This window comes from Anopheles maculipalpis, chromosome 3RL (assembly GCF_943734695.1).
Source record: "Anopheles maculipalpis chromosome 3RL, idAnoMacuDA_375_x, whole genome shotgun sequence".
NCBI lineage: Eukaryota > Metazoa > Arthropoda > Insecta > Diptera > Culicidae > Anopheles > Anopheles maculipalpis.
The window spans coordinates 24,083,008-24,098,391 of NC_064872.1; the positions used below are offsets into that span (position 1 = coordinate 24,083,008).

The following is a 15,384-nucleotide window of genomic DNA, read 5'->3' on the forward strand; positions in this document are numbered from 1 at the left end:
AGTTTTCCCGTTGCTAAGCAACCGGTTACATATTTAGTAAACGTGCTCTTAATTGCTTAGGTATTTTAAATTGATTTTTTATGATAAACTTACACTCGTTTTCAGCATCTGCGTAGGATTATGCCTTATTGTAACAATGTTTTTTAATTATTTACAAAACTGATTCACTTTTGAGCTCTGTCTGCTTGACCCTCTGCCCTCGTTGACTATTAGCCATATGGTTACTAGCTTATGGCTGTTATATGATGGCCTACTAGATCAATTTTTTCTGTAAAGCTTGAACTCCAGTTGGTCCTTTTTTCTCCTCAAATGGGAGATTAACGTGGCGAAAACTAAAATGATGGTGATCCTGCTGCGGAGTTGTCCAAAACATCATCTACTGGGATCAAAAGTATGCACCGATAGCAACATAAACGTTGAGTTAAGGCTGCCTGGTTTGGCCATACTAAATCCTGAGGAAAGTCCTCCATTCAAAACACCTGGCGCGACGGACAAAGCTGGGACTCATCCGTTAAAATCCGAGTGCTCAGATTGATCCCGTAGCCTGAACTGGATGATCCAGACCGTAGAGTCATTATAGACGGTTCACATGGATAGAGGAGGGGTAGTTGACCCCGCTTGAGATGGAGTTACGGTGTTGATGAGGGGTTCAGTCGACTGCTTGTCAGTCAGCATGCCTGCTGGTCCGTTCAATGCGCAACACGTACAGATGTTCGCCGCGTATCCGTCGCTCCTTAATAACACTCCCCCGGAATTTTTTTCCTTCCATTTGCTTCAACACATTCTCCGGTTTGTTCTCTTTCAGTAGCAGTAAATAAAATACTCCTTTCGGCGATAATATCCGATCCAAATCGTCCAACACACGATCGGTAACGATACGACCATCAACGCCACCAGCCCACGCGTGCACCAGATTCTGATCCTCTCCGGCTAGGTGAAACTCGCCAATATGTTCTTCCAGCGAATCGATGGTTTGTTGCGTTGGAACGTACGGTGGATTAAACACGAGTAGATCTACACACCCAGACCGTAACCCCGCAAGTAAGTCCATATTCACTACATCCACCGACGAACCATTAAGATGGCAAGTTTTTTGTGTCATCCGGCATGCATTTGGGTTAATATCGAACCCGATAAAGTGGCTTTGCCCAGCAGGAAGATGTTTTTCCAGTGCGACTATAAGCACACCACTTCCGGGACCAATTTCAACGCACAGTAAAGGTTGGCGAGCTATGATCGCTTCAAGCTCATCTTCCAGTGTGTCGAGAAGGAGAAACGAATCCTCGGACGGTTCGTACACTGTATCGTAATCTTGTGGGTCGAATTTAAACACGGGTGTTTCCATTATCAAGCTGTGCAGCTGCTGGTTGGTGTTTGGTATGTTATTGTTTACAAACTGAACGGTAGCGCTGTCAGGTAGTCGGTTTTTCTTTTGTTTTTGGATTTTGCAAAACCCAAATAAATAGAGGGTTTATTCAAAGTCAATTATGAATATACAGCAAAAAGTAAAATTTTCTATCAAGGTTAAATAATGTAACAAATTATATCAAAAAGATATTGGAAAAATATAAAAAAGGTAAAAATGCCTCTTGTCATCCACGCGGTTAACCGAAACTGATAAGCCAGACAATGCGCTGCATGAACAAAGCTGCTCGATCCTGCTGTTTCAACATGAAACGTCAAATCACACCTGACATTCGAGCAGTAACGTCGGCTTCAACGCTATTCAAACATAACGAACGCCATTTATTACGCGCTCGAAGTTGTTTACAACGCGCCTCTTGCTTCGTAGCTGGCATTTAAACGCACCTTTCTTTTGGCCGCGTGATAATTGATCTGCATTTGTGAGAAAAACACGCGTATTACGAAGATATAGTCAATAAAACACCAGGAAACTGGAAAGTGCACGATGGAACACTTTCAGAAGATTGAAAAGATTGGCGAAGGTACGTACGGGGTGGTGTACAAGGGACGCAACAAGCTCACCGGCGAGATCGTGGCCATGAAGAAGATCCGGCTGGAGGCGGAAGACGAGGGCATCCCTTCGACGGCAATCAGGTAAGCAACCACTACCACCAGCTGCAGCAGCAGCAGGTGGGCAACTACACGTGGCGGTGGCCTTTAACAGCTTGCATTGCTTTCTGCAAACCCTCGAACACAGAGAGATCTCGTTGCTGAAAGAGCTGAAGCACCGGAACGTTGTGTCGCTGCTCGACGTGCTGATGGAGGAAAATCGCCTCTATCTAATCTTCGAGTTTCTGTCGATGGATCTGAAGAAGTACATGGACAGTCTACCGCCGGAGAAGATGATCGATTCCGATCTGGTCAAAAGCTACATGTACCAAATTACGGCCGCAATGCTGTTCTGCCACAAAAGGCGTGTCCTGCACCGTGATCTGAAACCACAGAACTTGCTTATCAACAAGGAGGGCGTCATCAAAGTGGCTGATTTTGGGCTGGGTCGTTCGTTCGGCATCCCAGTACGCAACTACACACACGAGATCGTCACGCTCTGGTATAGGGCACCGGAAGTGTTGCTGGGATCACCGCGCTACTCCTGCCCGGTAGACATATGGTCGATTGGATGCATTTTTGCCGAGATGGCCACACGAAAGCCACTGTTCCAGGGTGATTCGGAAATCGATCAACTGTTCCGCATGTTCCGTATACTGCGCACACCGACGGATGACATTTGGCCGGGTGTGACGTCGCTGCCGGATTACAAATCCTCGTTCCCGTGTTGGACGCAGAACAATCTCGCTAGTCAGGTGTCGAACCTGGATTCGGCCGGTATCGATCTGCTGCAGAAGTGCCTCATCTACGATCCTATGTTGCGCATCTCGGCAAAGAAGATCCTCGAACACAAGTACTTCGATGGGTTCGAGCGAGGCAGCATACCGACCGATTAGTGGAAATGGGGTGGTTAGCTGGCAGGCTCGTACGTACTATTTGTCTCTTTTTTTAAATTCCTTCAGTTGATCAATTACGCTATCGATCCGCCCCTCGTATTATATGTATTGTATGATCAACTCCATCGAATACTTTATTCACTGTTCAGCAATGAACTAATTCCTGTACATTAGTATAAAATTTTGGAGTTTGAATTTCTAGATCCTGATTCGCCTATCTTCCTTTCAATGTCTTTGAAGTCCTCCTGAGTCATTGTCGTTTTCTCGTCCGTTCGGATATGCCAGATGTAAATATTCGTCTCATGAAGCAAAACCAGGATTTACTGTCTGTCTCGTCTCTATCGCTCTCTCCCTGCCCCTTTTACCTCGTATGCTCGACTCTGCACTGGCCGTTGAGGGTGTCATCATGTGCGGTTTAGGTCTTAGGATGTAATTAATGAAAAGAAGAAAATATTCTAAAATTTAATTTAATAAATCAACAGCGTTCTTCTTAGTACGGATACACCGGTTTTTCGCCACATCAACTCTGAGAACTTAGGTTTAACTAATTCGACTAACTACAACAAATGAATCGTAATAAGTAAATGCCTCGCTTAGGTATGCGTTCAACTAAAAAGATCTAGAGTGTCTAACAAATAACAGCCTCAAAAAAGGAAACAAATGGCCTATTATAGCGATGTGCCCGTTCCACATCTTATACTTCAACCCCCCTCGTCCAACGACATCGTCTGCTGAATGTCCTGTATCTCCGCGAACAGTAGCCTCTTCCATTGTTCCACTGTTAGCACCTGTGCATCGATCGAATGATCGTACGTTTGGGGTGGTGGTCGATTAACATCCTCCTCGTAGTACCACACGTGAATGTACGGATGGTCCAACGCTTCCTCCACAGAGATCCGCTCCATCGGATCAAACGCAAGCATCCGGCGCAGAAAGTCTCTCGCCGAATCGTTCGTTAGCTGTGGATGATTGATCGAAACTGCCAAATCAAACACCTCGTCCGGGAAGAGTTCCTCAAACGGCCGTCCTTGTACTATCGGTTGATTGCTAATGTATCGCTGTGTGCCAGTTGTGGTGCGTGCGATGAATTCTGGTCTCGGTGTACCAAGAGTCTGTATGATGCGCATCCACTGATCGACGTGATCGGTCCCAGGGAACAACACTCTACCCGTAATCAATTCCGCCATAATACAACCAATCGACCAGATATCGACCTTTGTATCGTACTCCATGTTGAGGATGATTTCCGGTGCCCGGTAGTGGCGAGTCACGACGTACTGTGTCATCGTGAAGCTGGTGTCGATACTTCGCGCCAGTCCAAAGTCCAATATCTTAAGGCTACAATTCCTACACACGACTATGTTCGAGGGCTTAAGATCACGGTGGATAATACCGGCCGCATGCAGGTACTTGATGCCGCACAGCATCTGATAGACGAGAAAGGAGATACGCTCGTGGTCTAGCTTGGTGCCGATCACTTTTCGCAGATTGTTGTCCATCAGCTCGGTGAAGATGTACACGTCTCGGAACGTTTCCAACGTTTGCTGGGGTGTGTATGCATACAGTAGCTTTATAATCTGGAAGGGAAGAAAAATGAAAGAATGGAGACCATTTCTACTCGTTACTTTGTTTTACTAAAAGACCTCGCATGCGAAAAGTGATCTCGTCTTCTAAGTTTTATCCTTCAAACAAGATGAGCAGGCCACATCTACCAAGAGACATGATACAGACCATGATACAAGGGACTTTGATTACTAAGGTCCCTCGAAGTCCACTTCTACCAAGAAGTCTAATCTCGTCATTCATATCATTCTCATCCATCGAGAGTCATCCGAGGGATTAATATCCAGAAAGTCCTCCTCGTCTAAAGCGCGGCCAACACGATGGCTACAAGTAGCTTGGGATTTTTGACAACCGATGACTTTTCTTTGCTATCCCCTAACAATTGTCCTATCAAAAATCTCCGGTTACTTGTAGCCATCGTGTTGGCCTTACTTAAGAAAAGTGGTCTTCAAATGGTGTTTTTCTCTTTTAAGAGGCTTTGGCATCGACCTTGTGGTCAAAGTTATTTCGTTAACCTAACGTCAACTTTCCTGGTGATCTCGTAGTCGATAATTAATAGTGATACAATCCTTAATTACCTCAAGACCTTGTCGTACAAGAGATAAAAAGGGATTATATATTAAAAAACTTTGTCATGTGAGGGGCTTTGACTACCAAATAAATCCAAATACAAAGGGGACATGCCTAAGCAAAAATTGAAAGGGCAGTCTAATTTTCCACGAATGGGGCTTGTTCTTTAAGTCACATCTACCGAAAGATGAGATGAGAGAGATTTATCTATGGAATTCGTCTTATTAAGAGATTAAGATTGGTAGTCAAAGAAGGTCTCTTGTGCCAAATGATTTTTATCAAAACTTCAGCGGTCTTAGCCTCTCCTATCAAGAGATCTTAGATTTGGAATTGCGTTATACACACTGCTACACTGTAAATAGTCCTTAAACATTCAACGAGGCTACCTCCTTGCCTATTTTTACTAAGAGGTGTAGATCCTGTTATCCAAGTCTCATCTACTAACTGATGAGTCAAAGTAGCCTTAATTTCCAAGATATCTCGTAGCCAAAGAGGATTTGGCACACAAAGACATCGGGTCATCAAGGAGCCCGATGTCTTTGTGACTTCTACCAAGAAGTCTAGTCGTCTTAGCTTCATTTATCCACAAAAAAACATCTCGGCCACTCATTACTAACACTTGATGAGAGCCACATTCCCCGTTCAATGTTACTTACATTAGGATGATCGACTAATCGCATCAGCTTAAGCTCGCGGTACGATCGCTTTGCGAATGTGACGTCTTGGAATGGTTGCGACAGCTTCTTTATTGCTAACCGGCGTCCCGTTTTTAGATCCACTGCACTACTGTAATGGTACGATCGTTGCGAACAAAAGCTTAAATGAGTCATATCGAAAGTTGAAGATTCTTGATCATATGGTACTTACCACACGGCACCCTGGACACCGATCCCGATTGGTGCCATGTGTGAGTGCGGGAAACGAGACGGAAGATCAAAACGGATTTCATATGACGGCGAACAGCTAGCCGAGTCTTCGAGGACATTACTGCTTACATCGCCGCCTAGGGTTTGCTGCTGATCTACACCGTTTTCTTGAGATTGCATACTGGGGAAAAGAGAAGGGAGAGAGACGAGATCATTGTTATGGGAAGTTGTCAGATGAAATGTATTTTTGTCCAGCGCCAAAAAAAGGAAGGTGTTCCAACGCAGAATTGGAGTGTTTGTTTAACGCAGCGGAAACAGCAACATAGAAGCGAAGATTATTTAAACGTACGATTAGCACCTTTGCATTGAAGCTGGTTTATTATTCCACTAGTCCCTCTTGCACCGACTTTTGACAAACGGAACTCGAACGAGGCCTCGGGCGTGGAGCAGTAACAACAGCTACACACAAAAAAACAGGGGCAACACTGTGTCTCACCAGGCGCGTTAAAGAAGGTGTGCCCGCCTCGTTGAGCAGGCTGGTGACATATTTAAAGTTCGGTGTGTATGAGTGCTTCATACATAATGAAACCCTTTCAACATTGGGCCTACACCGTATTTCGTTCCTTGCCGATAAGAGTTTCTTGTCTAGTGATCTTCATTTCCTAAAACAAATGATGACGCGAAAGTTGGTGGTTGCCCAACCGCCTATCAACACCGGCCCTATCACAGGTGTTTGGAGAGAGAGAGGGAGATAAATTCGCCAGCTGATAATATGACGAAGGAAACAGTGAACGAAGGTAAGACAAGCTATCAATATAGGCTATCGTATTGTAATAACTGCCCTGTTCCCTCTTTTTGCCCTCTTTTCTTCTATTCGTCATAATGATGCGCGGCCCCAACCGCTTACGATATGGATCGGTTCATGAATCATCCCCTGGAACGAGGTGGAAATGGTTGTCCTACGCTGTGTAACTATACGCTTTCGGTGATTGATTTGACGTCGCTAGAGACCATACGTCATCGTTTCGGGTCGCGGTATAATTTGCGTGCTGAGTGGTCAGCATCATGATCAGCTTCGCCACGTGCGATAATCATCACTCACAGTGTTGGGATAGGGTTGCGTGTTTGTGGGAAAAAGGTTCGCTGAGTTCCTCAAGAGTTAGAGATCTCGCCCACTCGCGATCGCATCCCGTGCTCTTGTATTTTGTATTGATTCGTAGATTCCGGAGAGAGAGAAAAAGAGCGGGAAACATAAGTCTAGTGTTGTCAGGGATCGTCAAAAGGGTAAGTAAAAGAACAGATCAGTGAGAAGAGTATTTGGTAATTGATGTATTTTTGCTTAATGTTCTCGTTTTTTTCACTACAATATCATTTGCTGATGCGACAACAAGGGAAAATTGAGAAGTCAGGCAAGATACTTCCTGACATAAGGTAAGTGCTGGATACATGGATGTATATTTGACTTTAAATAATGTTAAATAATTTTCTCTGATTATGAATATAAGTGACAAAACTTGTATGTTACGAAGGTATAGAATTTTATCTTCTGATAGGCCTCGTAGACGTCCGTTTCGATGTTGAATTTCGATCAGACTGTTTTCCCGTATGTAAAATTGATTACTCGGTGGTATAAGTGAGTTCATGACCGATTTTTGAATCCATTCTGGTCTGATGCCTAATAACATGGGCTGACGCTTCGGCAATGTAGTGAAAATAAGCCTAGTAATTATGCCAATGAGACGATTCGGAATCCTTGAAGTTTTAGAGTCCAGATAGAGGAAGTAGTTGCAGTACTTCTATTGGCATTAGGATACTTTGCTCTTTTTCTTCTCTTTGCGAGGATATATCACGGTTCGGAAGCAGAGTACAGCTTCCTAGGTCATCCTCTACTAATCCGTAAATGAGTACATCTCATTAACAATCCTGTTACAGCTGTTTTTAGGACCCTTTGTAAAATTTATGGGATTTTATCCAAACCTTTAAGGTTCGAGAGCAGTCTCTATGCCTGACATGCAAAAGTTAACTTATCAAACCTTATTTCATATTAAGCGTATATTACCCTATTGTTGTTCACCCCTGGCAGAAGGTAAATCGCTACTTGAACCCTCTTCATATCAGCTGATCTTTCGAGAGCCGAATAGTGTAGTCTGCTCTGGTTGATCTCAACCCACCAAAACACAATAACCCTTATTCCGTGCGTGATGTCATTGGCGGTTTGCGCTATTGTTACACCCTCCCTGGCCGTGGCGTGGTTACTCACTCACTTTCCACGAACGCGAACGATCGCGACGTCATCGGTTGGAGTTTCGCAAAAGCGGGTGGCGCAACGTGTGGAATGCTTGCCGTTTCCGTCTGATCGGACGTAATCCCGCGGACTCTTTGGACTTCGGCCCGCACACAACCAAACACATCAACTTTGGAAACTCCCGTCAGCGTGAACGCACGATCGTGCGTGCGTGCGTGCGTGAGTGCGTTACACACAGCTGACTAATAGGATTTTTTACCGTCCCAAAAGGTGGATGACTCAGATAACTCACGATGGTGATAGGATCAAAACTCACCTTGGAAGTTTGGGTTTTTTTGGAACGTGTTTTGGAACTTGGAACACACAATGGCACAGTAGATAGTGCAACCACAGCAGCGGATTAGTATTTAAATTGCACCTTCTCTACGCGCGCGCTTTGAAGAAGAGGTGTACGTGTCGGACGACACGCGCTTCTGTTTGGAACGCGGATAAACAAAGAACTTTACGCGGGCGCGACAACCACACAATACACCGATCGATACGCAGACAGCGGTTGTTCCCGCTTACAGCAAAACACATACACACACTCGCATAAACCCTCGATCGCTAGGGAAGCACCATGTACACACTTTCTTTTTTGTTTGAAAATTGCGTTCGAGTCACCGTCTTGGCTCTGTCTTGTTTAGAACAACGCAACACCCTCACGGCTTTGTCCCAACTTTTCTGTCTGATGGTGTCGGTAGGGTGCTCCCGCACACGCGTTCAGGTACGGCGAAGAGCAGACGATCGTACAAGAACGGCACAGGGTGACATCGTGATGATGATCTCCTCCAAAAGCGACCGATCACAACGCCGGGATGCTCAAGACTGTGGCGAGTTTAGCGTACTCGCGTGTGTCGGAATCGGTGTTGCTCACCAACCCATCGTGGTCCCCGGGCTGTGCCCCCTCACTCTCTCCCCCCTATTCATGTTGTTACCACCGCGCGGGACAAGTTTTTGTTGAATGAATCATCAACATCATCGTCGCCGGTCGTGTTCAGCGGCAGAGCATGGAGCATGGATCCGCCAAACGCGGCCGTATGCAGACACACCAACCAATGCTCTCGCTGTTCAAAAAGGTGTGTTTTTGTAAGCCCGTTGCGCACACCTACGACAACGATGGGGGGGCCATACTGTATTCTCTTCAATTCGCTTGCTCTCTCGACGGACACCGGACGCTCGCGCATATTGATAGCGCCAAATCGAAGCACGCAATCGATGCAGACAACGCTGATGACGTCGTTGAGGCACTGGGGGAAGGTGGTGGTGGGTGACCGGTCGGAAGGTTCCTTTTGCCTACGCTCACTCTCACTCTTTCAGCGGGCAAATCGGGGTTTAAAGGGCCATCAGCCGGATGGTCTAGTTTGCTTAACCTCTTGGGAAGTACCAAGGCTCTCGTCTTCCCCTCCTGAAGGCTGAGAGTAGCGGATGTTTGTGCGCGAATCTTTTGCGGTGGGCTAATGCAATCGCGCCGAGTGTTATTCGTGCACATAATCGAATCGACAGGAATATACGAGATAGTCCCAGTAATAGATGTTAAAAGTTAGAAGCCTCTAAACAACTGACTGCTCCAGTCAAGAGGGAAATAAGTCAAGGAAAACAACATTTCATCCTCCAACTTTTGCTGGATGCTACTTCCTTGGATAAGATATGGCTTGCTCCTTTATCTTCATCATTTAGTGAGCGAAATATCTTCGGGATTGGGACATATCTGGGAACGTTAATTTACAAACCTCAAAGAATAAATGTCTTGATGGGCTTGCTTTTCTCAAGAGATGTCAGTAGAAGAAATTTTGTACAAAAACACTTTGAAGTATTGAAATGAAAACCCCCATTTCGCTAATGAGCATCAGTAGACATCATTCGAATGTCTAATTTTTCTCCTCGGAGACTTAACGACCTATGAGGACCTATGAGATGGTGGACATGACCATCTAATGGCTTATTAGACAGATTGATACCACGTACTTGGATAGTCAAGTCCTCGGGAGCTACGGGGGAACGATCCCAGAAAGGATTTAAATCTCGATGTGCTGCCTTGTGAAGACCTGAGAGTGCTGAATATCAGGTTAATTTGATAAACTGGCAGAATATTGTAGTTGGTAGTGCATGATCAAACACAGAAAAGACAATCGAACCTAACTAAAATCTCACCAAGACCATGTTTTGTTGTTGGCTGATTGTTGGTTGATGATTGGTTGACCTAAACTGGAGTATAGGTTACACGGGTAAACAAGGAATCATGGTAGAACATTATTTATGAATTCAGCTGTTAGACGTTTGAAATGGGAATTGAAAAGATATTCTGTCATACAAGTTATAAGCTTGAACCGATCGGCCATTTACTAACACCTAGTTCAAGCGGAGCCTTTTCCGGCATAAATAATTTAAGAAATCTATCGCCGAATAATCGGGGTTTTAAGGTAAACCAAAACTCTCTTAAGCAGCAACTCATCCTAAAGCTAATTCTAAGACTAAGCCACTATCGTAGAATCTTTTTCTTGTAGGCTTAACGACCTATTAGGTCACGCCATCCATCTAATGGTTTGCTAGACTTTCTGATACCCAGTAGCTGGATAGTTACTCCTCGATTCGGATGCGATTTGAATTCCGATCCTGCCGTGTGAAGACCGGCACGGTTGTCACCCTCTATCGGGTCGCGATCGCAGAATATATGGGATGAAGTTTTGCAATATCAAACGTGTAGCATATCTACGCAATCAAGAAAGTGAAGATCTTGATTACGCGTGCATTGGCGCATGCGTAACGGTCTGTTTAGCGTGTCTCCAAGCTGAAGCAGAGATCTAACAGCGATGAAACCTCACAACCCATTTTTATTCAATCTACAACCTTAAAGGTTGTTTAATAGTTGTGATTTGCATTAGTCATAGGAGAACAAGAATGGGCACGGCCGTTGTTGAAAGTTTACACGGAGGAAATGTGCTAATTAGGAATTTGGATGAAGAAACCCTAAACTGGGACTTATTATCAATCACACTATAGACAGACCATAGACTTGCATAGTTGAGTTTTGAGTTTGTTGAGCATCGTCTCAACTGAACCTTTATGAGTCACCTAGTGAAATGTTGTGTGAGACCTTAACGAGGTAGAAGATTAACCGGGCTTAGCAAACCTAAAACCTCTGTTGAGCTATATATATTGACAATTAAGTGCGTGATTATATGACACCCATTCGGTGGTAATTTTGATTTAACGCCCTACTTGATATGGTTTGGGTAGATTAATCGATTGATTAGCCGTTGATAAGGCGCTGTGCGATCCTTTATGTAGACCGCACTTAATAGAAGATGAGATTGGAGTTTTCATTTTTATTGCCCTTTAGCATGAACTTTGGAAAGAGGACTGAAGCTTGGCGGTAAATTGATATTAACTAGAAAAGGATTTGAAACACACAACTTTGAGACACACAACTCTTGCCATTTCTGTGTTAATCCAGTTCTGATAAACTCCAGTGGCGCTCTGCTCATGCTCTAGAAGTAACCGGGAGGGATTGTTATTTTTTGCCAACTAAATAAGGCAAACAGTTAATGACATTTACATGTGCCACAGTAGGCTTTTAAGCGGGGAAAACCCATATCATACTCGAAAGACAAACAAGCGTAATAACTGGTGTCCGGTCTGCAGTAGCAGCAGCACGTGCTTTTAAGAGATGCCTCAGAATAGGGAGCGGGTATAGAGCATTGTAGGATGACGCCATTCTTCGGTCGTCTTATTGTTATCTCACCGGCACCAACATTCCAGTCGGTTTGACACATTAAACTAGAATTTCCTTCGGTTGGAAGATAAACTAGAGGCCCACATGTTCCCTCGCTTGGGGGCTTGATCTTCAACACAAGGATCAAGCAAGCGCGCCTCCCGGCCTGTTTGTGCTCTTCTTGGTGACCATGAATCATCGAGCTGCTTCTGTTCAAGAAGAAGGAGGTTGGTTTTGTTGAGGCGGACTGACCGGGTCTCTATAAACCATCCAGAAGCTACTAAGCCAGTCATCGATATGAGGTTTACAGCCCGGCGCGTATATGCGCGTACCGGAATATTGAATCATAAATCGCAAACATACATCCCTCTCTTTGCCATCGCCGTCCCGTTGGTGGCCTCCCCGAACTTTGCCTTAGAGACCAAAGGTTTTGGGTGCGATAAGCTACCTCTCTCTCTATACCGAGGGTAAAACGGTGGAAGCCACACGCGACTTTTTTTTATCGTGTACAGCCCAACAGTCTGACCGGGCGGTCGGGCGACGGGTTGGGCCGGGGAACGTGTTTCGGAAGGACGCCGCCGAAAGTCCATAATTTCCTTGATGTTACGTTCGGATGCGATATGGGTGCGTGACTCATCGCGAGATCCCTGACAACGAAGAAGCTGCGTGGCAACATCAAGTCTGACAGTGGAGTGAAAAGTCATCAAACTAAAAAAAAAGCAGGTTTTCTTCGTACCGAAGTGGTTGGAAAGCCTCGTTCTGGAGCGGTTCGAGTGTGTGTGAGAAGAAGGCTCGCGATTAAATCACTCAGTCGGTGCCTTTTACTGGACGCAGTATTAAAAGTCGCGATTCCAAAGCCCCAAACTTCACATGGATATCGAATTTCTAATAGCCTGTTCGTCCCAGAGTGTACGCTAAATGCTAAACACGCAAGAGAAACTCACCACCGCGTTGTGGAAATACGATCAGCTGGTTTTTGTAGTAGGAACTCTCGCGAGAGCGCGCGCATTCTCGCTGTTGGCATTACGCAACGACGACGACGACTCCGAACCTCCGGCAACGGCCACGGCAGTCTCGTGCGGTGTTTACGTCAGTGACGTCAAAGAAGATATGCTTGTGCTCTTGTTGTTTGATGGCCATGGTCATGGTGAACGATGCGCCATACATACACACACACATGCCACTCTCGCCACACCGTTTGGACGACGGCGATGATGATTCATAGTGGGTCGTTAAGTTCTCCGCTTTATACGCGGTACCATCACCGGGTCAGTCTAGATAAGAATTTTATATGTGTTTTTTGTGTCAGTCGGTCGGTAATTACCGGCAGATAGGAATCGGAGGACGATGTTCTTATCGCTTGATCAGCGTTGCATTAATCACTATCTTTGATCAGCTTGTGGTAAGGGAGATCAGAAGGAGGAATTTTACTTCCTTTAACGTCCAACGATAAGCAATTCGAAATTCTATCAATGATAAGAAACTCTACTCTTTTTTGTGCTGAGATACAGTGCTGGTCAATTAAATAGGACGTGCTGTAGCTAAATTGCTATGTGCTTTATATAAACTTTTGCATGTTGAAAAATCTCTGATGCCACAATAATACTTATGCTATTTTGCTCTTATTTTTTCAAATAGGTTAAATGGATAGAAATGAACGAGAAAGAAATGTCTCATCTGACGGCTATGATAGCGTGAGGGATGTTAAGCATGCCTTTGACAACATTTGTTAAATCAACGCTTTCTTCACACGAAGTCCTATCACGAAGCCATACTCTATAGTTCAACATTCTGAGAACCACAATACAGAAGCCAAGCGACACAACAAAAATCCCGCGATTTATATGGTCGATGAAGGCTCTAGAAAGCATTTACACACGTTTGAAGATGCTATTTAACGAATGTATTAACTATTTTTCTTTTTAAATCAGTTCTAATTGTAAAGAAAGAAAGGAAGGCTATATAACTGCTATCAAAATATTGGATAAACGACAATCAAAAGCATAAACAAAACAAAAACGCGTATACCAAATAAAAGAAACGTATTCACGTATTCAACGTGAACAAACCAAGAAAAGACTGCAAAACAGCTGGCTAAACTGAAAATAACAAGAACGTAAAATAATGTAATGAAATAAACACTAAAAATAGCATGTATAGCGTGTGATTTACAAATATTAACAGCGATAAATTACGAAAAACAGTGATTTAAACTCACAAAACCTAAAGAGAAGACAAAAGATGATTCAAGATAACCAAAATAAACTCTAAAACATAAAAAACGTACCAAAGAAATATTAAACGTAATAATATAATTATATTTTACGTATAAGTAGTTCCAAAAGTAAGTAGTTAAAAACGGCGAAAGAAAAATAAATACAAATTTAAAATAATGCTCATTTAAGAAAAAGAAAGAAAAAAATAGAAAATGCATTTAACTTTGAATCAGTTAAATATGTTGTAAAGGCAATTTTAATAGAAAAATTAAATAATCAATTACTGCTGTTATTAGTTTTTTCGAGTTTTACTTACTCTGTTGACCACATTTGTATCTGATTTGGGCTTCAAAATTCACATTTTGTGAAAGAAAATTTGTCAAAAAATCGGCGAAAATTTGTGGATAAATGTTACCTCTTCGATGCTTGCCTGTTATCGAGGGTCAAATTTGGATGCTTGCCTGTTATCGAGGGTCAAATTTTTGGAGATTTTCAACGATTTTTCCAGCAGAAAAATTGTCCAAAATTCAACGAATTTTTTTTTTTATCAGTGTTACCTCTTGGTTTGGATGCTCGCCTGGTGCCGAGGATCGAATTTTGGGAGATTTTCAACATTTTCTGATGAAAAATTGTCCAAAAATCAGCATTAATTTCGGGATTGTTGCTATCTCTTCGTTTGGATGCTCGCCTGGTGTCGAGGATCAAATTTTGGGAGATTTTCAAAAAGTTTTGTGACGGAAAATTGTCCAAAAATCAGCAAAAAATTCAGGATCGTTGTTACCTCTTCGTTTGGATGCTCGCCTGGTGCCGAGGATAAAATTTTGGTAGATTTTCAACAAGTTTTCTAACGGAAAATTGTCCAAAAATCGGCATAAATTTCGGGATCGTTGCTACCTCTTCGTTTGGATGCTCGCCTGGTGTCTGGGATCAAATTTTGGGAGATTTTCAACAAGTTTTGTGACGGAAAAATTGTCCAAAAATCAGGAAAATTTCAGGATCGTTGCTACCTCTTAGTTTGGATGCTCTCCTGGTGTCGAGGATAAAATTTTGAGAGATTTTCAACAAGTTTTCGGACGGAAAATTGTCCAAAAATTCAGCATAAATTTCGGGATCGTTGCTACCTCTTCGTTTGGATGCTCGCCTGGTGTCGAGGATAAAATTTTGGGAGATTTTCAACAAGTTTTCGGACGGCAAAATTGTCAAAAAATCGGCATAAATTTCGGGATCGTTGTTACCTCTAAGTTTGGATGCTCGCCTGGTG

At 43.6% G+C, this 15,384-nt stretch overlaps 5 protein-coding genes across 5 annotated transcripts in view; 2 read left to right on the forward strand and 3 right to left on the reverse strand.

Annotated features, from left to right (window-relative positions):
- LOC126564100 (eukaryotic translation elongation factor 2) overlaps positions 1–15,384 on the reverse strand; it is a 398,467-nt gene that overhangs the window by 311,527 nt on the left and 71,556 nt on the right. The window lies entirely within an intron of this gene.
- The window catches only part of LOC126564395 (ATP-binding cassette sub-family G member 1-like), a 440,656-nt gene that overhangs the window by 257,108 nt on the left and 168,164 nt on the right, over positions 1–15,384 (forward strand). The window lies entirely within an intron of this gene.
- Positions 665–1,345, reverse strand: LOC126560487 (methyltransferase N6AMT1). The gene has a single exon (XM_050216445.1). The coding sequence runs from the start codon at positions 1,343–1,345 to the stop codon at positions 665–667; it is 681 nt and encodes a 226-aa protein (XP_050072402.1).
- Positions 1,908–15,384, forward strand: part of LOC126565141 (cyclin-dependent kinase 1) — a 164,950-nt gene continuing 151,473 nt past the window's right edge. The window contains exons 1-2 of the mRNA XM_050222289.1: positions 1,908–2,058; positions 2,162–2,922. Of these exons, the coding sequence (XP_050078246.1) occupies positions 1,910–2,058; positions 2,162–2,909 (897 nt within the window). The 5' untranslated portion in view covers positions 1,908–1,909 and the 3' untranslated portion in view covers positions 2,910–2,922. The remainder of the gene's footprint in view (positions 2,059–2,161; positions 2,923–15,384) is intronic.
- On the reverse strand, positions 3,611–6,088 carry LOC126564819 (stress-activated protein kinase JNK-like). The gene is made up of 3 exons (XM_050221932.1): positions 5,910–6,088; positions 5,699–5,828; positions 3,611–4,486 (listed from the first exon to the last, which is right to left on the reverse strand). Exons 1-3 carry the CDS (start codon positions 6,086–6,088, stop codon positions 3,611–3,613), a joined length of 1,185 nt encoding a protein of 394 aa, XP_050077889.1.